At 40.9% G+C, this 25,038-nt stretch overlaps 1 protein-coding gene across 1 annotated transcript in view; it reads left to right on the top strand.

The window, feature by feature from the left end:
* LOC109057216 (kinesin-like protein KIF21A) overlaps nt 1-25,038 on the top strand; it is a 121,083-nt gene that overhangs the window by 40,868 nt on the left and 55,177 nt on the right. The window contains 11 exon segments of the mRNA XM_042715940.1: nt 356-492; nt 576-738; nt 1,507-1,707; nt 3,459-3,560; nt 3,702-3,830; nt 3,832-3,868; nt 6,072-6,092; nt 6,641-6,698; nt 6,784-6,838; nt 6,991-7,202; nt 9,670-9,806. Of these exon segments, the coding sequence (XP_042571874.1) occupies nt 356-492; nt 576-738; nt 1,507-1,707; nt 3,459-3,560; nt 3,702-3,830; nt 3,832-3,868; nt 6,072-6,092; nt 6,641-6,698; nt 6,784-6,838; nt 6,991-7,202; nt 9,670-9,806 (1,252 nt within the window).

The following is a 25,038-nucleotide window of genomic DNA, read 5'->3' as shown; positions in this document are numbered from 1 at the left end:
TTAAGTTAAATAGACATATAAAAAAACACAAAGATGTCCAAATACATAACAAAATTGCTAAAATGATCTTATATCAAAATAAAAATATACAAATAAATACTAAATAATTATCTAAATACTTTCAGATAATACATTTGAACATTATAAAGACTTACTACTGTGCAAGTGAAAAATTACCATGTAAACACTGATACTTTAATTTGGGTATTTAGGTATATTTAATTTATTTTGATAGTCAATTAATATGTTGATCATTTTCTTAATCTCTCAGTTAATTTTTAGCAAGTTAGAAAAGGCCAAAATGGCGTTTTTTTTTTCCAAAGTTTTCTGTAGTGACTGCTGCTGTGTCTCTCAGGTGAGCGCTCTGAGGAGACAGGTGCGACCCATATCAGGAAAGGTCACACGAAAGGGGAATCTGCCTGAGACAAGCCAGGACCTCTCTCACAGAGCAAGTCGCACATACTCGGCCTCCGGAGCACCTACTGGAGCCAGGTACATTATACAGGCTCCATGTGCGTTTATATGTGTACAGTGTGTGAGCTCATTCTGCAGTGACGGACAACTGTTTGCTTTAGATTATACCATCGCAGGACGGTTGGGGTGTACTCTACACGAGTGGCTCGTGGGAAATGGCAGTGTCTGGAACGCCGTGTCTCCGATATTATCATGCAGCGCATGACCATTTCCAACATGGAGACCGACATGAATCGTCTTCTAAAGGCACGAATCAACCTGTTATCATGAAAAACACCTACCTACAGTAACAATGTTAAACCTGCATTAATGCTAATGTAATTGTGAGGTAAACAATGCTGGGGAAAGTTACTTTTAAAAGTAATGCATTACAATATTGCGTTACTCCATAAAAAGTAACTATTTGCATTACTTAGTTACTTTTATGGAAAGCAATGCATTATAATATTGCGTTACTCCATAAAAAAAGTTACTATTTGCATTAGTTACTTTTATGGAAAGTAATGCATTATAATATTGCGTTACTCCATAAAAAAAGTTACTATTTGCATTACTTAGTTACTTTTATGGAAAGTAATGCATTATAATATTGCGTTACTCCATACAAAAGTTACTATTTGCATTAGTTACTTTTATGGAAAGTAATGCATTGTTATTTTTGTGTTACTTTTTGTCACCTGAGCGGGGCTTACTAAAGTTACATTTTTGACAACTGTAAAGGCCCTTTTGCACTAAAAGTTAAATTAATAAGCCTCGGGGAGAAGGAAGGTGTCTTCTGCACTTATGCCTGATTTCTCTCAACATGGGACCGGAGAGCTGTCAGTGAATAAAAGGGAAAACAAAGTAACTTTGCATTACTTATTTGAAAAAAAGAAACTCAGATATTTTTTCTTGTAAATTTGAAAGTAATATGTTACTTTACTAGATAGATTACTTGTCATGTGTTACATTTTATATTCCTAAAATATAAAGAAAAAATAAGGCTATGTACAAACTTATTTAGCTTCTCGTCCTTTGAAATCCCGTCCACAGCAACGGGAAATAGCTGACGCGCCGGGCGGGATAAGATCAGCAGAAAAGAGGGAGCGACTGCTGGCAGAGGAACCGGAGTTAGAAAAAGATGTTTCAGGCTCTCTGAATGAGGAGCTGGAGTCTCTGCTGGCCAACATCGACTACATCAACGACAGCATCTCTGACTGCCAGGCCAACATCATGCAGATGGAGGAAGCCAAGGTGAGTCAACTCTCATTCAGTTTATTAAAATGACTCTTTGAAAATCTGAATCAGTTCACTGAAAGTGCTCTAGTTGCTTCCGATTGACAGGGTCCCTATGCAGTGTTCATCCTGCATGTCATGAGATGTAGACACATGCATACATACATATATTTAACTATTAGGGGTGTAATAGTTCTCGGTAAAAAATCTAACTGTACCATTCTTCACCCAAGGTTCGGCACACACTTGCACCACTGTTCACCTTAAATCTGACAATGCATCTGTAATATGACTTGTTAAAATCAAAAAACGGAAAAATAAAAAAAAAAAAAAAAAAAAAACGGAAAAACAGATGGAGTTTGGCTAATGTATGTTTTTCTGTCTATGGATATCAGAATGGCTTCACAATACATTACAACAACGATGAAAAAAAATGGTGGACAAACCTGTCACTCTTTGTAAACTTTGTTCAAAAAAAAAGTGCGAGTACTGTATGCTAGAATATGACCAGTCATTGATGCCGTCATCACCCGGGTGGTTATAACACAGGTGAGACCTGAACAGCACACGTTGCTATCTGTTTAAGCCAAACACATTTAAGTCTTGCCAGTTTAAACATTCAAGAGCCAGAAGATGCGAAGATCTGTGAGAAGATCTGTGTGTGCACTCATTCAAAGCACCAAACCCATAGAGAGCGAGCAAATATTGAATCTTGTGCTTGACAAATTCACACAAAAATGATAACATGTCCATCTTGGAGAGGATCCTAGCAGACATAGTCGGTTTTAGTGTACTGCATCTGTGCATTGACAAAAAGACAAGAAAATCACATCACTGCTCTTGATTGTAACTTAAATAAGGATTAATCTTTAATTTATAGTAAAATATGCAATGTTAATTTACATTTGATTACTTTATTCAATTTCTGTACCTAAAAGCTGTTAGACCTACCTAAAAAAACCTGAAAAGAAAAGTTTATTTTATTTGTATCTTTTCTCTGTTGTATTTATTTGTGCTGTTGCTTGTAGTTAGATTTTTTTGTTCTTATTTTCTTTAAAAAAAAATTGACAAAACATAGCACATATCAAACCGTATCGAGACCTTGACTCTAAAACCATGACACAGACCGAACATACATGATACCGTGAGTAATCTGACCTGTTACACCCCTATTAACTATAATGACATAATATACTTTTGTAAATAAATATATATTACCGTATGTTAATTTATATGAATGTACTTATTTGAATCAATAAAATGACTTATTCCTGTATTCTTTAAATTAAATCACTGGAATTAAATTTGCGAAACAACCCAAGGTAGACGTACTAACCTGGAAACAGGGTTGGCAGATCATCAAAACAAAACCAGCATAATTGCTAACTCAAAACTAGCCCAGTCATGTTTTTTAGGTGGTTTTCCCCCCTTCGTTGTGAGCCCAATCCATCAAAATTGCACATCCGTAGCGGTGAAAGTGTAAAAGTAGCCCATTCTGGAAGAAAACCATGGAGTTGGCATCACGGTGGAAAGCGTCCACCTGAGTAGATTCGCCTCTGTCGCTTGTCAATGACAAGGGAATATCCTATCTGTCTGCTTACATGGCAGACACAAATGCATGTATCGGATTCATATTAGATTAATTTCCACATATGAATGATGCCTGAAACCGATCTGAAAATAATGCCGCTTAAATCAAACCACTGAAGTAAGTCTAAATGGAGTTTGAATAAATTAATTGAGTACTTACTGTTCTTGTTCATATGTAGGAGGAGGGTGATGCTGTTGATATTTCGGCTGTGATTAGTTCCTGCACTCTGGCTGAAGCTCGATTCCTACTGGACCATTTTATGTCCATGTCCATCAACAAGGTATCCAATCACAAACCTGTAACCCTGCTTTGGCATCTGTGTTAGAGGCTATAATGTTAAAAGATATATTCTTAGACATGGTTTCATTCATTTATAAAAACATTAGCACACTTGGCATTCATCCTGACTGCATGCTTTCAGGGTCTGCAGGCTGCTCAGAAGGAATCTCAGATAAAGGTGTTGGAGGGGCGACTCAAGCAAACTGAGATCAACAGTGCCACTCAAAACCAGCTGCTCTTCCACATGCTGAAAGAGAAGGCAGAGTTTAACCCCGGAACTGGATGCGTTGTTGGGGAACGCTCTGCAAGGTAGGGACACTCTTCCTGGGGCTTGACCCCGGGGCCCTAGGAATTATCCAGAGACCCTGACTCCACTGCTCAGCCCTGCTAGCATGCCAGAATGCTCAGATTCCCGCTTTTCCACTGGGGCTGCTGCCAGAGCCAGGGCCAAATCTCAAAGAGGCTGCACTTTCTCTCACAAAAAACATCCTGGATTGTTGCCCAAATCATGATGATCAGTCATTGGAAATGAGCCCTGGCCAAGCACTGGCACCTGCACCGGCTCCTGCACCAGCCCCAGTAGCAAAGCATAATAGTGAACAATTTTGCCAATCATAAGAACCCCAGACTTTTTCTGTGTTTCTGCAAAAATCACAAATGCATCTGTAGATTCTAAGGCAGGGATAAGCCAATCCTGCATCTGGAGGGCTTCAATCCTGCAGAGTTCAGCTCTGTTCGTAGTCAAACATGCCTGAACCAGCTAATCAAGGGGCTTCAGGATCACTTGAAAATAACAAGCAGGTGTGATGCAGCAGGTTTGGAATTGAAGTCTACAGGAAGTTAGCCTTCCAAGGGAGTTTCATTGGCTACCCCGGTCTAGGAGTTGCACTGACTAGTCGATTATTCTGCCACTAGTTGAGGTGTTGACTCTGTGGTGACTAGACATGGAGTTGTGTAAGCCAATCAGTCTTGCAGACCACCCTGAAATGAATCAAATATTGCCCAAAAGCTGACAGAAACTATAAGCATGTGTGGTCTGTTTAGGCATCATTGACTATTACAGCTCTATCAGTGTTGTTTGCCTTGTGACTGGACTCATGATCTTCATCTTGTTTTTTTTTTTTACTTGAGAGCATTTGGAATCGTCCTTGACTCAAACTCGACCCTCCATTGGCCTCGGTCTTGACTCGCACTCAGCTTGCTCAGGTCTCAGCCTGGACTTGGACTCAAATGAGTTGGTCTTTACTACAACACTGAACTCTATGGTGTGTCTGGTCCACATTGCAGCTTATACTGTCCAAGAACCACCTTTTTAGACAGGAAGAGATTGTCTGGACCACATGTACGAACCAGAGTTAGTTTTTGGATACCTTATGGTGTCGTCTTGCTCCTGGAGGGCCAACGACCTGCAGAGTTTAGCTGAAGACTGCTCAAACACACCTGTCTGAAAGTTTTAGCAGAGGTCTTGAAGAACTTCATTAGCTATTTCAGGTGTGTTTTATTAGGGTTGGAGCTAAACTCTGCAGGACATCTTTACCCATGAAAGGTTTGTACAGACCAAGCAAGTGCTACAAATAATCAAAGCAAACTTTGGAAAAATAAAAAGTCAAAGTGCTCACTGTAGCAGCCAAGATACTTTGAAAAACTGTTTGACTGTGGACTGATTCAAACCTTTACAAACATTTACTGCCAAAAGTTACTTGGCACCCAACCAATCAGATTGGAGGTGCCCTTTCAAAGTACTGGCCGTGAGTATGTTTGCCTAAGACTAAATAGGTAGGTGATTACAGTGAATTAGTAAAACACAAGATTATCGTGGTCACCTGGAGATATCAGGGGATTTTAAATTCCGTGCCATAAGGCAAAAGTGATAACTAAGTGGCTCGGGGACCAGAATGTTGAAATTTTTGGGTCCATGGCCTGGAAACTCCCCAGATCTTAATCCCATTGAGAACTTGTGGTCAATCCTCAAGAGGCGGGTGGACAAACAAAAACCCACTAATTCTGACAAACTCCAAGAAGTTATTATGAAAGAATGGGTTGCTATCAGTCAGGATTTGGCCCAGAAGTTGATTGAGAGCATGCCCAGTCGAATTGCAGAGGTCCTGAAAAAGAAGGGCCAACACTGCAAATACTGACTCTTTTTGCATAAATGTCATGTAATTGTCGATAAAAGCCTTTGAAACGTATGAAGTGCTTGTAATTATATTTCAGTGCATCACAGAAACAACCGAAACAAAGATCTAAAAGCAGTTTAGCAGCAAACTTTTTTGAAAACTAAATATTTATGTAATTCTCAAACTTTTGGCCACGACTGTATATCCATGAATCCCATCATACAATATGACTTAATTTCTGATCTTTTACTAAGCATTGGATTAGGCCTCTCCAGTTTGTTGGTTTATATCTCTTTCGTATTTGTTATATTTGGTTTTGTTTGAAACTGGGGGAATGCATTTTTGATTTCTTTGTTGCCTTTTTTATGTTCCCCTGTTTGGACGATTTGAAACAGAACTAGATAACATACCCTTGGGTGAGTACCAGTAGCCACACTCTCTCTGTAATGAGTGCATGGGTCTACCTCTTCTGACTAACCACAGGCTAGCGGTCCCGTCCGCAGGTGCATGAGGCTTCTGTTCATCTGTCCACACCTCCTCTACCGGTTCTTACCACATTAAAACATCAATCCCCAGCTAGCAAAATGCTACTTATTAGCATTTGCATACATCACAGTCCGGCAGCAGGAAAACAAACGACTCTTCCAGACCATGTACGACTAAAATTTTCCCCCTCCTTTTTGAATGATTTACCATTTGTGCTCCCTCATTCCTCTTCTCCACAACTTTTATTGCACTAACTTTGATGATAGCCTCTTTCTTGTCACAGCTGATATCAGAAACCGGTTTGGATCCACGTTTCACAACAACTAAAGAAACTAGCATGGTAGCACTGTGCTTAATTTATCCTCATTTGCTTTTGTTTACTACCACACTCTCTCGAAAGCCTCTTTTTAAACATTGCAGATAACAGCGTCGGCTAGTGTAATTTATATATACACTCTTATTTATTTTTTCTCATCAGAAAATGGAGATGATAGTAGTAGTGACGAGTCAACCCCAAGTCCTGCAGTGGAAGGAAAGTAAGTTTATCTGCTAATGACAAATATGTTTGTTTTCATTACTGTACCTTCAATGAATGAGTCAATATCTTATCCCACAATTTAGCACCCTGGCCTCAGACCTCATGAAGTTATGTGGCGAGACAAAATCTAGGACTAAGGTATGGGATAAATTACTTTAATTTTACCATACCCAAAGCTTGATAACCAAGAGACTTTAGGTGCAAACCATTGCTAAATGACAACTGTTTCCTTACATATCCTGTTCCTTACTTAACTAAGCATGTCTGTTTGTTTTGCAATAATTGCAAAGGCCCGAAGAAGGACCACTACTCAGATGGAGTTACTCTATGTGAACAACTGTGATTCTGGCCCGGACACACCAACAAGAGACTTCTCTGTCCCTTTACACCCAATGGCTGAGACATCAGAGCTAGCTGGAGACCTGGAGTCGGCTGGAAATACAGTAAGGGATCGGGACTACATGCTTCCTCCTGCAGGCTTGTCCTCTAGAATGGGTACCATGTAAGTATATAGTAATCTCAAACCTTGCTAACTAAAAGCTTAACGCTTAATCACTGCTCCATCTCACATCATGCACAAACTAACTACTCCTGTTTTATGTTTACTTTACAATGTCCTTTTTTTTTCACCAAATGTTGTGCCTTGTTAGGACTGGTCTCATCTATAGTCACTTCCCGTTTACAGTAATTGACCGTTTCAGACAACATCAAAGATGGGCTTCTCTAATATAGGATGTTGTTTTTATTCACTTGACTTTTATTCCTGTTCCACGTGTTCTGAGTGGCTAACAACACTAAACAACAAAAAATTTGTTTGGTACTGATGAACTTATGATAATCAAGAGTCATATTTGGCCAAATAAATAAATAAATAAAATTTGGACCAAACTATATTATTATAATAACTTTTTCTCTCTTGAAACTTTGATTACTGAAAACTAGATAACAAAAGCATAGTAAGCCATGGAGACTTCTTATCCAGTGTGAAGTGCTGTACACTTCTGGTAACCATTTTTGTCAGTCTGTTTACCACAAATTCAGATCATTAAATGTAGTGTGGTCAAGAATAACAATAAATAAAAATATATATCTGTTTGTCAGTAGTTGTGAGTATTTTCAAAATATCTGTTTGTCAGTAGTTGAGTATTTTCAAAATATCTGTTTTTCAGTAGTTGTGAGTATTTTCAAAATATCTTTTTGTCAGTAGTTGCACACGTTTGTCAAATAACTATTTGCCAGTAGTACCAGAAATGTTTTGAAATACCGTTTGCTAGTAGTGTGAGATATTTCAGAGAGTTACCCCAGAATTGTTTGTCAGTAGGTTTGCATTGTTGCCAAGGGTTTGTTGCAAGTAACACTGAAGTACTGCAAATATTTTTTGCGGTAGTAACTGTTAAACCCATCTCTTGGGTTTAATCAGCATTTTTAGTTTTAAAGAACAGGCAATGTTCAGTTATTTCTGTCTTTTATTATGCATGCTGCCCATCTTATTTTTTGTGTCTTTTTTTTTTTTTCGGTACTTGTTTTATTTTATGTTTCTGTCTTTCCACATTGCAAATGGATCTAAAGTAGCAGCTCTCCGTGGCAACAGACTTCCAGCAGGTGGGCAAAAGAGAGTACCGGAACCATCCCCTCTGTTTCGCAGGAAGACTTATGACAAGGGACAAGCCCTGACTGACAAGGCCAAAGCCAAAGAAATCACACAGTAAGAGCTAGCACTCCCCAGTGGCAGAAAGTTACTACTGCAATTTTTGGAGGTTTTTAGTCTCTGCCTGTTTGTGCTGGTTTTTAGGATCTTAAAAAGGAAGAAACAGTTTTTGAAGAAGCTAGTTCTTCGATTTTTACACTAACATGTCAAACAATAGCCACTTTACATTGACTGCAATAATCACACTACAGCTTTAGAGAATGAAAGAATGAGAATCGCATATTGTGGACAAAACAGAAGGGGGTCGAAATTCCAATTTAGACAAATTATTGTTTTCAATAATCCAGAAAATGGCATTTACATGGCATTTTCTAATTCTGAGTATTGTCAATAGTTGTGTTATTAGCAGTCCACGTAAAAAGTGGCCTCAAAATGCTAAATTGGCTTGGCTTTGAAAGTAGAAAAGTCATAGATTTTGCCCTGCAGAACTTGTCGCATGAGAGACAATAAACAGTAGTGTAGATCGAATAACTGTCCTTTCAGAATTTCAAAATTAAATGTCTCTAAGGGGAAGTGACCACGCCAACGTGTTTTCCACCACACGACGGTAACTAAAATCCTTCTATTGACCTGAAGAGTAAAAATACCAGTTCAGTTCTAATATTTACATTTGAGTTTACATAACACAATTAAACTAAGGTCAAGAGAAGTGTTTGCCTTACAGATGCTGACTACTCTGATTATTTGCATCTGAAGTGTTTTTGGTGTTTTAATTTGCACTGAATTTAGACATTTCTCATATGTTAATTGGATAACATATTCCTCTGTGTTTTTTTCTGTCACACCTTGCACACGAATATGAATGTGTCATTTTTGTCTTTTGTTTTTCTATTTAGTTTTTGCGTCATACATGTTTATTTCACTGCATGTGGATGAATTCTTGACAGGCATGGATGCCCTATCATACTTTTTACAAATTGGAAAATCTTACAGTGCCATAAAAAATGATTTGCCTTCTTCATGATATTCTCTTTTATAACCTATTTTGAGAACTAAATGTCAAACTTTGACAGGACACTTCTGGAATATCTGGAGTCTTTTTCAAAACTCTTGCGTTGTTTTGTCCAGTTTTCATTTGTCTAACACAAAATTAGGTTACATGAAACATGGAGATTAATATGCAGTTAAAGAGGGAATCAGGAAGGGGGAAAGTATTTTTATGGCACTGTTTGCTGCAGTATGTGGATGGAAGACAATGTCTCAATACACAAGTCTTAATGGAGGAATTTACTGATTGTTGATTTTTTTGACCATGCATCAGAGGTGTGATCAACCCTGTTCCTGTGTCGAAGAGCAGTCGTAGCAGTTCTCTGCAGTGTGTTCATATAGCCGAGGGTCACAGTAAAGCTGTACTGTGTGTCGACTCCACAGATGACCTCCTCTTCACCGGGTCTAAAGGTCAGAACTCCGTTCAACATTCATTATGTAGTTTATGCTAGCATGATTTTGTTATGCTCACCCAACCAGGTCGCTTTGCAATACTATAACAAGTGAACACAACAGCAGGCAAAGAGACAATACAATAAACATAGATAAAATACACAATGTTTTATTAACAAGGTTCGGGAGGAGCACATCAGATATTTAACCTAATTAGCACAGGTGTAGCGCACTTAAGTTAATCAACACTATGGTATAAATACAGCTGACTTACCTCTATCCATTGACGGTTTATTAGCATTCGGATTGCACCTTTTGCTATTATACATCAGACTCAGCTTCACCCATTTAGACGACGAGGTCTATACTGGGGATTTTTTAGTTCTCTGGCCAATTTGTCGGCCCCAGGATCTCTCCTTCTCTGCCAGACACCGCCGCTGATCTCCAGTCTTCGTCGTGGCCGCTGCTCTCTGCTCATCCAGCCACACGCTTTCCACGACACCGAGGCTTAACTTCGCCTCTACCGGAGTCACTTCCAATTTTTCCCAATTAATTCCAACGCTCCATCCTTGCGAAGGATAAATAAAGTGGATCTGTACAATCTAAGTTATTCATATCCCAGCAATCAGCCAAACCTCACTCCTAAATCCACTCCAGCAGGGCAGTCTATATTTCGAGCAAAGCCTGACACCACCATTGCCCTGCGGTGCACAAGGCCCGGCTCTCCTTAAGCTCTGGGTCGCAGCGGCAGGCTTTCAACGAGCCTGGGCCGCGCCCCTGATCTCAACGTAGCAAAGCCTCACTCGCTTACCGCTTCGACAACATTTTACCATGGCTCTTCTGGCTGTAACGTCCTATCCAGCTGGGTCTTAAAAGCTCTCGCGCTAGTGGCACAGGCCGTGTTGCAAATTCATTTTTAGGTTAAGTCGCTAAAAGGCAGGTCGTTCGTTGCTGAAAGTTTTTAAACGACGTTGTGACACAAAAGGATGTTGATGTCATTTTTAGCCATGTCGCAAACGGCGTTGAATACAAAGAAATTACTCAGATTTTCAGAATTTTCGCTAGCATTTTTTACCCCTAAATTACAAAAACACACAAAAAAAAGAAAAAAAAAATCAAATAGTTAAAAAATGATTTCAACCACATAAAAAATCAAAATTTTGTCACTGAGTTTTTCATTGCGTTCAGCCACTTAGATCAACATGGATCATGCAATCAATATGAAAAAAGAGAGGGGAGAAGAGAGAAGAAGAAAATAATGTGTATATATATATATATATGCTCATTGCGTATATTTCACTGATAGCAGCTATATTCCCCCATATATAAATAGATATATATATTATATATAATAATATATATATATACTAGATATGGGTACTTGGATAATTCCTAGGGACTTATTATATATAATATATAAATATATATATATTGAATATATATATATATATATATATATAATTATATATAATTTTTTTTTCATTGGGTCTTATAGCACTTGGCTGGCAAAAGTTGACTTCACCTCAGCTTTCAAATTCTGCCCTATGCATCCAGATATCATAGCACTTATTGGGGTACACTGGCACAGGAAATTCGATTTATTTATTTTATTTTTTTTTGTGTACACTTAACTTTCGAATGCAGAAGACCACACCAGATTTTGCTGACAACGTTAATCAGAAGCAGCTCATTGGAATTTGTTAAACAGTTACTCAAAGTAATCCTCATAGAGTCTACCCTTTTAGACAACCCAAATTGGTCTTAGTATTTGAACTCCCTGTCAGGTGCTGCAAGAGGGCTGTTCCCGTCCGAGCAAACCTTGCCTTTTTCCGTTCAACTAACCAGTGAAAGCTTACCCATCTGATGCCATGAATATTAAACTCCCGTCAGATGCTGCAAGAGCTTTCCCGGTCGAGTGAATGTTTTCTTTCAACTAATGGTGTTTGCTTACCCGTGCCATTGCAGTGAGTATTGCACTTCCGTCGAATTCTGCAGAGCCCTCCCGGTCCAAGCAATCTTGGCCTTTTCCATCCGACTACCGGCGAAGGTTTACCTGTCCCTGCGGAGTATTGAGCTCGCCATCCGGATGCCGGGGGGGCCTCCGGCTACAGAGGCCGCCTGCTAGCCACATCTTTTTCGCTGGGCAGCGGCATCAGCAGCCAAAAAGCCTCTCCAAACAGTCAGATGCAACTCTAGGAGATGGTCCTTCAGAAGCTTATCAAAGCTACACATCAAACTATCGTTTTACATTAAAAAGCCCATTAACCCTCAATCGGTCATCAAACCACTTAAAGTATCAACTCTGTTAAAAAAAAAAAAAAAAAAAAAAAAAAACGGCTACACTGTCGGCCAAATACTGGCCATACAACTTTACCTTTCCGTCTTACGTTTGGAGAGGCTTACCCGTTTGAATGTTGTGAGTATGAGCTCCCCTTGGACGTCAGCGAGTTTCATACGTGCGCCCACCAAGCAGTCTTATTCATCTGATGCCAGTGAGTATTGATCTCCCCGTCGGATGTCGCAAGAGTCCTCTTGTTGGATGACCCAAAGCCTATTTTATCTGCTCAACCCGAGAGGACCTATATGTCTGTCCATCCTGAGTCTTGATCTCCAGTCCAGAGGCTTTGGCATGGGCCATCTCGGTTAGTTCATTTGCCTTTTTGCCCACTGATTAGGCATGGGGCTCAATTAGCCAGTAGGGCCCATACGCTAACACTGTGGATGTGACCTATTCCAGTCGGGCAACTCTGGGCCTCCTGGTCGGGCTATTCAATCACAACTGCTCCTCCCCTCATTGCCCAGTAGGTCTCACACGTTCCAACGCTGGGAGGTGCTTCCCATTGAGCAGTCGGCTCGAGCCCTCCCGACCGGGCACCCCAAATCACGTAGTCCGATACCAGCAGCCGGTAGAGCCTACCTTTCCAAACGCATAAGTCGCTCCCACCGGGGGGGTGGGGGGGGGGGGGTCTTAGTCTGGGGCTGTCCTAGTCTGTGCTGTCCTTAAATTGCTATTGCCTTTTTGGGGTTACTCTAGGTTCGTGCCATTCCTTGGCTCGGAGGCCCTTCCCCGGTCCAGCACGCCCAAATTTGCCTATAATACTTCAGCTAATTAGATGTAAGCGTGAACTCGTTGACATGATATGAAAACAGTTATCCTATGGTCCAGGATGGTGAGAAACATGAATTGCAAATATATGGTTTAAGGGGCTTTGTTTTGCAGTGATGTTATTGTTGAAGCAGGGTCACTGGATGTTTTCGGGTGCAATGGAATTCAAGATAGTCGTGGTCGGGCAGAGTATACAGAAGGCCCTCCTCACCACAATGATGGTAGTTTGTGTCGTGAGGGACCAACAACAGACCAGAATCAGAGGAACCTAAGATGCTTACGGGGGTGTACATAATGAAGACAGATCAGAACTATATGGGAGGACATAGACCATCGTCGAGGGCCTCGAATGGCATAAGAAAGAAGCTTGTATTGAATGTGGGCAAATGGGGAGGAAATGTAGTCCTGCATAGAATAGGAGTTGATATGGTAAAATTTATTGGTGTAATGTAGTTCCTCAACCCTAGCTGCGGAGTTTCTGAATGAATAGGAGATTATTTATGTAATGATTGTTTCTTGTAAATCTTAAATGTGTACTCATTCCGGTTCGTACATAGTTTGGGGCACTCAGGGATGCAACATAACAGCGAACCATAAACGAGCAGCAGGTTATAGTAAAAACGCATCTGCGCAGTACTAAGGCATTTACTTACACGACTTAACTGGGGAGCCGTCAGTGGCCGTATGGTTAGAGAGTTGGACTTGAAAGTTTGCAGGGTTCAAGTCCTACCTTCGCGGCAGCACATGGCCTTCCCACTTGATTTCCGTGTGTGTGTGTCACATGTGGGGTTGCACTTTGACTGGTTTAAATGCAGAGGAAAAATTCAGAGTATGGGTCACGACACATCACTTCACACACAGTCACAATTTAATAAAGCAATAAGCCCCAAGAAGCTGTGGTTTACAGTGAATTTATAAAAGCTAAGGGGCTTTGTTAGGCACAACGCAAAGCAGAGTGGCCTAAACCTTAACCTTATAAAATGGTCATTCCATATACGTATCGCGGCGTGCTGTTCCACATACCCATTTTTTTGAGCTTTACAGCTTCGGTAGTAATCAAACACCGAATATTCGAAGCTGCGGACGGAGAGGGCTGTAACCATATTTCTTTTTCCTCTACACCATTGTCTAATCACTCCGTACACACCACTCCCACGACAAATTACAATATAACCGTTATGCTGTCCACGATAGGAGGCGGTGTGTGTGGGCGGACAAATCCCTGATATATTCTTTTTCTTGGTCGCAGCGCGCTAGTACAGAGTCAGGTTCCACAGACAATAACATTCTAGTTTCCATCTTTCCGCTCTTTCTCTAAATCAGAGCAGCATGGCCAAGCGGCCCTTTGCTGCCTTTTCCTGAAGGAAGGTTTATATCTGTGTTGTTTTATACCATCACAACCCGGAAGTAACTTGTGGTAGTCCCCTGCCAGACGTTTTTGTAGCTATTAAACTGCCAGATAAGAAGACGAGTATTCTCTGTTTGCATTGAACTTTTCAGCTTCCGTGTACAACTTTTGAAGAAGTAGTGGCAGTGTATCGCTCCGACACAGCCAATCGTCTAACACCCTCAATCTCGTCCAAGATCGGCTAAATCCGTCGAAATCGTGCACATGAACCACCCCTTTAACATACCGGGAAATGACTCAAACCCTTTCTGATCATTTTAAGCTCAAGCCAATTCTGATTGCAGAACGTTTCAGATTTTACCAACTCAACCAAAGTCCTGAAGAAACTATATCTATTGTGTGTATTTCTGGCTTTGAAACATCTGACAAGTTCATGTGAATTTGGAACATTTCTAGATGATGATCTCAGGGACAAATTTATCTGTGGACTCTGCTGGAGAACGTCTTATCATCGCAAGGGTATTTGTCAGAAAGTATCTGACTTATAAGCCCTGTATGTTGTGCGCCCCCCCCACCAAAAATAAAAAAAAATAAAAAAATAAGGACACAAGGAAGTGTGGAGAATGTGCGAAATGCCTGTAGAGCCAAAAAGAAATCACACGAGGACAATGGAACGTTTTCTCAGTGCAATACTCAACGAAGGGGCCCAGCAGCAACCATCTCCACATAATGCCCGTCTACTAAAATGAGTAAATGCCACAACTGTGGAAAAACTTCGTACCCTTACCGCAATGTATTCATGAGTCACAGAAACACAGGGTGTAGCAAAAGCCTCCGTACCTGCTTCCAGGAAACACATCAATGACACAGTGTGGCAGTGGATTGATGAACTGTTTGAGATATTCAACTGTTTACTCTGGTCCACGACAAGGTTTATGGAATTTACATTGATCTTCAAGCTAAAATGGTCAAACGGTTTAGTCCACTGCAACTCATCCACATAATACCTATCGGCCCTTCTGATCCCAGAATAACATTGTGTAATGACCAATTGAAAGATTTTCGGTTCCATCCGAGCCGCCCTTCAATGGTGGGCTCATTCACGGGGGACCAAATCTCCTGTGTTGATTGAGCTCAAGGTTTCCAGTCATCTATGAGGGACAAGAGTAGTCACTATCCATTAGTTGTGGTCAAAGGAGACAAACCTCCATTGCTGGGGCATAACTGGCTCCAGAAAATATCCTTAAACTGGATGGAGATTTTCAGCTTGAGACATGTAGCCGGTGAGCGTCACTTCACTCTCTGATATCCTTGAAAAACACAGAGAACTTGGAGATGGGATACGGCAAAATCACTGACTTTAAAGCTAAAGTGAGGGTGCAAGAAGGATCCCACACCTACCTTTCTCAACGTGACGCCTGGTCCATATGCCACTTAAAGAAGATGTAGCAAAGGACTGGATTTCACCAGGAGCGGAATGGACTTATCGCCGCATGTCGAAGGGATCAGACTGGGTGCCTGCCCAAGTTAGTTTGTGCCTCACAGCCAAGCTATACATCACAGTGAACTACTGTATTCTCCTAGAGGAATATCTGCTCCTGACACTGTGTATGATCTTTTGCCCACCGTTTCGCGGCGGAAAAGTCCCCTTATAGTTAGAGTGGATTCTGTCCTTTTTGCAGATCAACAGCTGTAGTTGTGCACCGCTGAATATAAGCAATCACTTACAGTAAACACATTCAAGTGCACTTCGTATATGGACTCATCCCCTGCTTCTATGGAAATTCTCCCCCCCCTGCTTCACACTCAACATCCAGACACAAAGGGACCTAGATGCCTTCAGGTTGTTTCACTTCGACTGTTTATGTTGTTTAGGGACAATATTTCTGGGTCTCTGCTTTCACATCTTCTGAAGAACAAAGTGCTGTCCACACATTTTCACCCAACACCGGTGTACAAGTGAATAAATCAAAAATGTTGATTTCCCCAATTCCTCGGTAAGCCCTTTCACTTTCACACTGCGAGTCCCCGGAAATACACGGTTTCATTCGTGCCGGCAATTGTACCTGGTTCCTAGATTTTGCCCCTTTCACACTGGCCATCGTGATTTCCCGGAATATGTGTGTTCTATTCACCGACACACGCCCGTATAGGTCCAATCATGGACAACGTGACATCAAAGATGGGTACTTGTGATCCTACAAGGTCGAAACAGCTAGGCCACCGTTACCTTTCACTTAAGCTGCGGCGAACGATCTCAGCTTCAGCGCGGATAGTGAGGAGCTAACTGATCTCTGCTCCATTACAGTATGCACAGATTTTTTTGTCGTGAACATTGATCTGCCTTCAAAACACCTGGTAAAAGAGTTGCACGATAATGTGCGTCATCTCTACTCGACACACACAGGACACCTTTATGCCATTGGTTCGGCTTTTGTTCACACAGAGCTCATTCCGGGACTGAATCCGGCAATGTTACTAGGTCCCCAACCCGACGATCGATCCCGAATCAATCCCGGACGTGTTTTACTTTTCACACAGAAGGCGATCCGGCAATTTTCTCACCGGGACCAACCGTGCATTGTGAAAGGGGGCTTTAGTCTGTGCAAATACTTGGGATTTCAAGACAGATGAAAAAGGGCTGCATCCAACAGAGAGCAAGGTGGAAGCGATTGTGAAGGCCCCTACTCCTAATAAGATCTCGGAACTACGATCTTTTCTATGATTTTCGAAACTATTATGAAAACTTTGTGCACAGTCCTCCATGCTGTTGGCCAATGTAAAAATGGCAATGGTCTCCACACAGTGTGCTCCAAGCTTTTTGATGCCTGTAAACAGCAACTGTTGTGCAAATACGTGGTTAACCCACTATGATCCCAAAAAAAAAAAAAACACTTAGACTTGCCTGTGATGCTTCTCCCTATGGCATAGGAGTAGTTTATCGGCACATGTGCTACCTACAGGGAGAAACACCCCATTGTATTTTGCATTGAGGACTCTCACAGCAAGTGAGAAAAAACTGTGCACCAAGCTTGAAAAAGAGGCCTTCAAGCATAGTCTTGGAGTGAAAATGTTTCAAAAGTATCAGTATGGACGCGCCAGTTCCACCTGCTAACTGATCCATAAACCTCTGCTTGCTATCCTAGGTAGCTCCCAACGTCTGCCATGCCTACACTTGCTGCATCCTCTGCATGCAATGTTGGGCATCTGACTTAGTTGGCCTATGATTATGAAACTGAGTACAGACGTTTCTTCTGATCATGCCAACGTGGATGCGTTGTCTAGATTCATCCCAATTTGACCTGTCAGCCTCTACGGGGGGAAGAGGAGATTGTTGTGTCAGGTTTCACACCTAGACAAATTGCCAGTCTGTGCAAAGGAAATTGCCACTGAACCTAACATTGCTATCAAAAGTGCTGGACCTAACTTTGTCGGTCATGGCACAGTCATTTCACAGATGAACACTTGAAACATTTCCATGTCGCGAAAAAACAAAAAAGCTTTAAACAGACCAGTGCTGTATCCTGTGGTGTTCGAGAGTGATTCATTCCTCGCAAACTTATAGGGAATGGCTGTTGTCTGAGCTGCATGAGGGTCATCTCAGTATAGTAAGAATTAGGACTGCACGATAAATTGAAATGGAATCGAAATAGTGATTCAACGGAAGCTGCAATTGTCATGCGTATTTTTCAGTGAAGCACAGTTCTGTGATCAGCAGTAAATCTCCATCCAAAGGCCAGAGGGCGCTCTCATGCTGAAACTCCAAATATGCCTGAAATGCGGTAGCTGGATAAACAGAAGATTTAACTAGGGATGCACCGGTTGACCGGCCATAAATCGGAACCGGATGGTTTTTGCTTAAAATATGCGATCGACAATCGGCCGATTTTGGTCTTTTTTCGGCCGATTTTTTTCGGAAGTGGCCCGCGTGCACAGACTACATTGTAATCATTCGCGCTTATGTCATTTTGTGTAGGAAGTATTTTCGCGAAATCTATGCGCAGGACACGGGCAGCCCGTTTAGGCACTGGAAGTGCAGAGTAACATGTCTGAGGCACACGATAGCAGGAAGTGAACAGCCTGCTGCACAAAATAAGAGCCCCTTTCTTGCGCTCAATGAAGCTGCGCGAGCGTTACTGTACTGTCCGCGCCCTACACAAGCGGATCAGTGAAGGGGATGTTCAGCTTTAACTTCTCGCGTGTTGGATGAGAAACGAAACGAAACAGACTAAACTTTTTTTTTTTTTTTTTTTTTTTTTGTGTAAAGTAGAACTTGCATACACGTTTGAGAAGCCAGAAGTAAATGTCAGTTCTGAATAGAATGATTATTTTTATTTTTCCTTAAAAATTACATCGACTAATTTGATTTTAAAATCACCTGCTGCAGCACACTGAAAAAAAACAAGTGTTTCATCTAATTAAGACATTTTAGGGTAATGAATCACATCTATATTTTTTTTTAACTTGAGACAATAGTTATTTATTTTTCATTGGGCTCCCCAGTAAAAAAAATATAGATGTGAATCATTACCCCTATTTTTGTTTTTTTTAATTGGACAAATGAAACACTTTTGCAGCTTTGTTTTATTTGCACCAACATTATTTGATTTTAACATTTTGGAATAATTTATTTTATATAGCATACTTTTAATTTAGTCTCACTGGTAAAAGACCTTTTTTTATTTAAAACCAAATTTAAAAACTAAAACAAATACTGAATTGCTGAGTTAAAAAAACATCTTATTGAATGTGTGTTGATTGTGTTGTTTGGATTGTAGAACTATGCAGTTTATGTAGTTTCAACCCAATTCAAAAACAAAAGCTAAAATGCTGATGTCTGTACCATCTATGTTTGTATTGAATGTAGGCGTACTTACTGTGGCAGTCACTGCTGTTTATTTCAGATGGTAACGGTTATTGTGTTTCAATAGCAAAAAGCCAGTTTGGGCCTATTAAATACCAATAAACATCTTGTTTATGCATACCTTTCCTCTTTCTTGTTAGTTTGTTAAAAAACAAGAAGAAAAAATCGGGTATCGGAATCGTCCAGTTTGCTTGTAAAAATTCGGTATCGGAATCGGCCATGAAAAATCATGATCGTGCATCCCTAGATTTAACTGCTTTTATTGATTCAGTGTGACTAATAAACAAACGATTATGACAATATATGGTTTATCTGAGTTATTATATTATTATTATTATGATTATATGCATTTTAGTATTATTATATTTTATTATAATTTCATTAAAATAAAGTATATTTATACTGCATTGCCTTTGTCACTGCTTAGAATACTATGAAATATGTTTTGCGTGCCTTATTCTGTGTAAGAACCCACATCATCTCACAGAAGTATTTATTTCAAAACACTCAGCTGACAATTATGAAGTGAGTTTTGGGCGTAAAGATATGTTATTTAAATGTCTGGTATTTTCACATGCCTTCAGATGGAGGCACATTTACTTTCACAGAGCCGTCGTTCACCCTGAGCAAGCTATTGCAAACAGCTGTCATTGCAATACAAAGCAAGCATTTTTTTTGGGATAACCTGTCCGGTTACTATGGCGTCTGTGTAGTAAAAATGCTGCTCCATCTGAAAGCATGTGTGAGTGATGATTTTACTGCTGATTACAGAACCGGGCTTTAACTCACAACAAAATGACCATTGGACAATCGCATTTGATTAATGCAGCCCTAGTAAGAATGCAAGCATTTTTGCAAACATATAACTCTGGTGGCCATGGTCCTTGACCAAGGCATTCCTAGAAACTCTAGTACGTAAGCTGCATTCAATGTGGACTGGGGCTGGTGTACCAACCCCATAGAACTCCCCCTGCATCCATTGTCATGGCAAACAACACCCCTTGGGCAGCGCATTCACATAGAATTCTGCCAGATAATGACAAACAAAACTTCTAACTTGAGCTGGCGATGCCCACATCTCAAATGGGGTAGAACTCTTCACCACTCTCCTTCCAGATCTCCCTCCCTCACATGATCAACATAACAGAACAGACCATAACACATCGTTGTGCCATCTCAGGGGCTTTCTATTGATTTATCCAAAGAGTTTGGTGTTAGACAATGACCCACCGTTCACTGTCCAGGGAGTTGTGAGGAGGTTTCCTAAGAGTTATGCTGTTCTGTCCACTTTCCCTATCAGTTTGGCCACCATCAATCCAACGCCTAAGTGGGTTGGCATACAATCTATCAAAAAGTGCCATGGGAAAGTTTTAAGAGAACAGGTCTTCTACCACCTTCTCTCTCTTCTCGCTGCCTGCGCATTTCTCATACATTAAACATACACATACCCTGCTGCACTGTCTCTTCGAAAAGCTATCGCCTTCAAATCCGTCGCACCAAAGCAGAGACATCTGTTGAGGTTGTCCAAACACCAAGTGCAGCAGCAAAAAAGAGGCCTGACCACACTTCCTAGGACACTCAGTATCGTTTACGGTTGGCCAGAAAAAGTGGAGTTGTGCAGAACAGTCCACACTCAAATTGTACACTGGGCTCCAGGAGTGATTTGCGTTCATCACCCTGTTCAACCGGGGGCCCCCCAAGGATGTGTGCTTGAGCCCCGCTTCGCTCTCCATCATTGTTAACCCTTCTACAGTACGGCACCATTCCATAGAGTCATCCTGACTAGATGCATCACTGTGTGGTATTGGCGCCTGCAATGCATCCTGCCGGGAAAGACCCTTCAACGCTAGCTGAGACGCAAGTTGAGAAGATCGTTGGTGGTCTCCCTCCCCTCCCCTCCAGGGCATTTACGGAACCCGTCGCACCCGTAAAGCCCTCTGCATCGCAGGTGATCCCCACCCACCCCGTCCACATCACAGTTCCTCGGTCTGCTTGCACAGGGAGGACGCTGAGGATTCTCTCCTGGCCAAGACCAGCAGACTGAAGGACAGCGTCTTTCTATCAGTCCTGTCAGTGAGACGAGCGCCCTCCCGACATTGCCCCCCTCCTCCACTTTTTCCCCAATGCACCACTGAACTCCGAACCTCAACCTGCTTTACTTATCTTCTCTTGTTTACAGAACCTATTTGGCATACTTATTCTATAGTCTTTGTCTGCTATAGTTTTATTGTATTTATGTCTTCCACGGTTAGTGTTAGCTTGTATGCACCAAGGTTCGCCATTGCAAGTCTTCGGGATGGAATTGTGACTTCGTAAATGGGGAAGAATTGACAAGAACGCAGCCTTGACTACTAACTTGAATTTGACCCTCTCCCATACCAAGTTCAAAGTCAGAGAACATAGATGTTAAAGGTAATGTGGATATGGCTTCGGGTGCCATCTAGTATACCGGGGGACAAGAACGGCTGCTAAGGACAGTATCATTGCTGATTATTTTGCTCCTTTTGTGTGTGGTGACGAGAGAGAGATGCCCAGTGTTACCCTGGCCTCTATTCCCAGTGGATACAGTTGGGGACAGTTCCCAGTCCTGAAAGGGAGTTATCCCACTTCACCAGAGGATAAACACCTAAACAGATTAGATCTTGTAGTTATGGACTGATTTTAGTGCTGCTAAAAAAAGGCCAAATTGTAAGTTTATATCAATGAGAAAGTTCTAACCAGCGGCAAACCTCCCGGTCTCTTGTTGAACCAACCACGGAAAGTGGGGACTAAAACGCACAATTCATCGACTGGCCCCTCGAGGCTGGCTCCAGAAGGGGAGTTTAGACAGTAACCCCACCCTTTATAGCTTCAGCTGGTAAAACAAAATGTGGTTTTGGGTTTCTATATAAAGCACCCTCCAAACGCTGCCCACTTAAAATTATAGAGCTTCAAACCACTCTAATTAAGGGCGTGGCACCTTGAGTGGAACCAGGTGGATTGCCGCTGCTGTCCCTTACCGTTCGAAGCTAGGTGGGCGGTGGTTTCACTCTTTCAGAAAAAACTTACGGAGTGGGGGAACGGTCACGGACATTACGTCATGTTTTATACAGTTCTATAGTTTCTAAAACTAAATTTATTTTCCCAAGGTTTATTCGAGGGGACACCAAACTGTACTTTACACATTGTGGCATAAAGTCTTACAGGGGGAGAAAAATGTAAATGGGATTTTACATCGTACATCATTAATCTACATTTAGTACGGTAGTTTGCTTGCACAGGGAGAAGGCTAGTGGCGCAAGAATGCAAAACAACATGAAAGATGAGCCTAAAAGCGGCCAGGCGGCTTTGCAAGTAAAAAAAGGCCTCTTGCACTTTTTTAAAAAGGTTGTTCAGGGGTCGGAAAAATGGTTACCCAGCGTTACATCAGCACAGAAATCTAAAATGGCAAATTGAGGGGGGGGACCAGGCCTAAACCCTAAACACCTTGTTGGGACCCTAAGGGGGCAGTTTTAATGGAACTTAGGGGGCCTGGCGGGGATTTAGAGATGGAATGGCGACCAGGAAGAGAGGTGGGAGCTGCATAAGAATAGGCTGTAGTTCCCAAGAGCTATCAAGAAGCCAGAGAGGAGTTATGGAAACTGAGAATTACTGTGAGGGCTAACCTTTCAGTTCCCACATTTTTTTTTAGTAACTTATTAGTAAAAAATAACTGGTCTAAAATAGTTTCTTATAAAAGATGGGGCCTGTTTCCTCTTTCAGGGGACCGGGACTTGTAAGGTGTGGGAACCTGCGTCCACAGGACAGGAGATTCATGTCTCTAGGTGGCCCACCCAACAAACGTGGTATCTCCTGGCGTTACAGCTCCAGGCTGGTGTTCACAGTTCCCACCTCCTACATCCAAGTCTGGGACAGGACATCGTGACTCTGCAAAGGTTGTCTCCGGACACTCCACGGAGTTCCCTGGGGTCCAATCTAACATGCATATAGAACGATACCAATACCACATAATATGTTTTCAGGGGCACTTAATTACATGTCTAATTGCAATTAAAATGAAAAATATTGTATTGTAGTTTAAAATTTTATTTTAAATGAAGCAGTAGCTGAACTTTAGAGTGCTTTTTTTGACCACGTTAAGTAGGGCCTTAAGTCCGTTGTACTCATAATTATATCATACTTCATACTTTAGAGAATTCAGGCACCGTACATGTGTCTTTAGTAGGTTAGTCAACAAATCTATTGCGGCTGAAACAGCAAATTTCCCACTACAGTTAAGCATACTGTTTTTCACTAGGGTTTAGTTGCAGTTGTGATTTCACTATTATCTTTTACTATTAAAATGACCATTAAATCTTATTAAAGCTTTTTTTACTAGATTTTCTTGTCATTTGAAATTGGGAATTTGATCGAACTCATCTTCCTTTGGGGTCTTCCGCCAAATTAGTTTCGGATGATCCTGGGGGACCATGTTCATAAACAAAAAAAAACTTATATTAAAAGCTTTTGTGATTCCAGTCTGTACATTCTTGTTTTTTAAAGTCATTGTAAATTTATTAATTTAAATGATCAAAATGGCCATTAAGTGTCCTGGTAGTTAGATTTTCTCACTCTGTGGATTGTTGTGTTTCTCACCTTCAGATCGTTTCGGCTATTGTGAAAAAACCCCTGGTGACAAATGTGCAGCCAGTACAAACCGCACCGTGACCAGCCCGGATGGTCGAGACCAGGTCAACAAGATCTTTCTTAACCTGTTCCGTCCCACTGTTCTCTATTCTTGCCTCGCGGGCCAACTCTGTTCGTGTGTGGGAACCTGAGACGGTATTGCGTTAAAACCCAGCAATTCCTTTATTCCCACCTCTGGAGGGAAGCTACAGGTTTAAATAATTTGGCTACATCATATATTCTATTGTTCATTGCTTTTTCCATTTCTTTAGGGGTTCAGTGTTGTGTGGTTAAGGGGAAATGAAGGGGTCATATGGGGTCGGTTTCAGTGCTTGGGGGGGGGGGACTGGTGGACCAGACTGGAAAATGGACAGGCTCTAGTTATCACTGGCTCTAAGGATCACTATATCAAGTTCGTGGTATCTATATCTATATATTTTATACTGTTTTCATGGTCAATTAGCCTGACATTCAGCCTTCAGAAAATTTTGAGTATCATTCTTCGGAAGTTAAGCTATGAATTATTATTATTATTATTATTATTATTATTATTATTGTAACTTTTTTATGAGGTTATTAATATTTTTTATGAGGTTATTAATATTTCCAACCCTGGAATCAGAATTCCTGATATTTCTAAATATAGTTTAAAACTTTGATTTGTTAGATTTTGTTATATTCTAAATATAAACATGAAATACACATCAAAAAATTAAATATACATGCAATTAAATTAGGCAAAAAAATAATTAAAAGCATATTAGAAAGACTATGCTTGTGAAAAAGAAGTGTGCTTAATTGTCTTGAATGGGCACTTGTGATGTACTTAATCTTAAAATTGATTTAATAATACTACTTAAGTGTACTTAAAGAGAGACACTTTCATGAATACAGTATGTTTTTTAACACACTTATAATACAGTATTTTTAAAAAAGTGATTAATAAAAGATAAATTAATTGATAAATTAAAGGGGTAGGTGACGGGTTTTTTTTTCCCTCTAGGCTTGATTGTGTTTATGGGGTGCAGTCTAACATGTGTTCATATTAAATTTTTTAAAAAACGCATTATTTTTTTGCATAATTTACCTTTATTCCACACGATCTGTCCCTTCTTTTATAAACGCCTGGATTATTTCCTGTTATTTATGCAGCCCCTCCCTCAGAAATACGCAATGGGATGAGATTGGTCAGCTGGCTCAGTGTGTTGTAATTGGCTAAACCGCCTCTAGAGCGGGTTAGGTTAGGGTTAGGGTTAGGGTTACATCCCACCCCTCAAGCTCAGAATGT

This window comes from Cyprinus carpio, chromosome A25 (assembly GCF_018340385.1).
Source record: "Cyprinus carpio isolate SPL01 chromosome A25, ASM1834038v1, whole genome shotgun sequence".
Classification (NCBI taxonomy): Eukaryota; Metazoa; Chordata; class Actinopteri; order Cypriniformes; family Cyprinidae; genus Cyprinus; species Cyprinus carpio.
Note: the sequence above shows the minus strand (reverse complement) of the source record. Positions and strands in the feature narration are given on the sequence as shown.